The sequence below is a fragment of the Mustela erminea genome, chromosome 6 (assembly GCF_009829155.1).
Source record: "Mustela erminea isolate mMusErm1 chromosome 6, mMusErm1.Pri, whole genome shotgun sequence".
Classification (NCBI taxonomy): Eukaryota; Metazoa; Chordata; class Mammalia; order Carnivora; family Mustelidae; genus Mustela; species Mustela erminea.
The window spans coordinates 91,277,330-91,278,800 of NC_045619.1; the positions used below are offsets into that span (position 1 = coordinate 91,277,330).

The 1,471-nt window shown below is 35.0% G+C and overlaps 1 protein-coding gene across 1 annotated transcript; it reads left to right on the forward strand.

Moving 5' to 3' along the window:
* Positions 1-308: 308 nt before the first annotated feature.
* On the forward strand, positions 309-1,248 carry LOC116592481 (olfactory receptor 6C2-like). The gene is given in 2 exon segments (XM_032345670.1): positions 309-1,004; positions 1,006-1,248. Coding segments are annotated over 2 exon segments (939 nt in total).
* Positions 1,249-1,471: the final 223 nt, after the last annotated feature.

Sequence of the window (1,471 nt, forward strand, 5' to 3'; positions counted from 1 at the left end):
CAAATCTACTCTGCAGATGTTTTCAAAATATTTCATTTGTATCTTCTTAATATCTGTATAATCTCTAATGATGTTATTGCTCTTATTCCTGATAAATCTTTTCTTTTCTTTTTTCCAGCTCAGTCCCACAACAGTTTTATCAATTGTTATTTATCCCTTCTAAGAATCAGCTCTTGATTCCTTTCAACTTCTCTCTTGCTTTATTGTTTTCTGTTTCTTCTAATTTCCCTTATTGTTTCTTTTCTTCTGTTTAGATACTTTCTCTTTGACTTTTTACATGTAGATTGCCTAAAACATTAAAAGTAGCAATGAGAAATCACACAGCAATAACAACATTCATCTTGTTGGGACTTACAGAGGACCCCCAACTGCAAGTTTTCCTTTTTATCTTCCTATTTCTCACCTATGTGCTGAGTATTACTGGAAATCTGACCATTATTATTCTGACATTCATGGACTCTCATCTTAAAACGCCTATGTATTTTTTTCTTCGAAACTTCTCCATCTTAGAAATATCATTCACCACAGTATGTATTCCCAGATTCCTGTACAGTATATCAGCAGGAGACAGAACCATTACTTATAATGCTTGTGCTAGTCAAATATTTTTTATTGGGCTTTTTGGGGCCACAGAATTTTTGCTCCTGGCAGCCATGTCCTATGACTGCTTTGTGGCCATCTGCAAACCCCTTCATTATGTGACCATCATGAACAACAAAGTCTGTACCATCCTCATTCTCTGTTGCTGGATCTGTGGACTGATGATCATCATCACACCCCTTGGTATGGGCCTCCAGTTGGAATTCTGTGACTCCAATGCTATTGATCATTTTGGCTGTGATGCATCTCCTCTTTTTAAGATTTCATGCTCAGATACTTGGTTTATAGAACAGATGGTTATAATCTGCGCAGTGTTGACGTTCATTATTACTCTGATAGGTGTCATTCTTTCCTACACATTTATCATCAGGACAATTCTAAGATTTCCTTCTGCTTCTCAAAGGAAAAAAAGCTTTCTCTACCAGTTCTTCTCACATGATTGTTGTTATCATCTCATATGGCAGCTGTATTTTCATCTACGTCAAGCCTTCAGCCAAAGAAGAAGTGGACATCAATAAAGAAGTATCAGTGCTCACCACATCTGTTGCCCCTTTGTTGAACCCTTTTGTTTATACTTTGAGGAACAAGCAAGTGAAACAAGCTTTCAGTGACACAATCAAAAAAATTGCACTTATTTTACACAAGTAAGAACACATAGAATTTGAAAAATCAATGAGAACAATGACTTGTTCCATAGCATTTTTTTTTCCTGGAAGTCCTAACTAGTTCACTAAGGTTAAATAACCTCAAAATTATTTAAATCTTGATTTGTGAAACTACTTGAAACAAATAATTTCTTTCTCTCTTTAATGTCAGTCAAAACTGTTTCCTCCATTAAAGGAACATGAGAATTTGTTTCCAAAAAATAAAA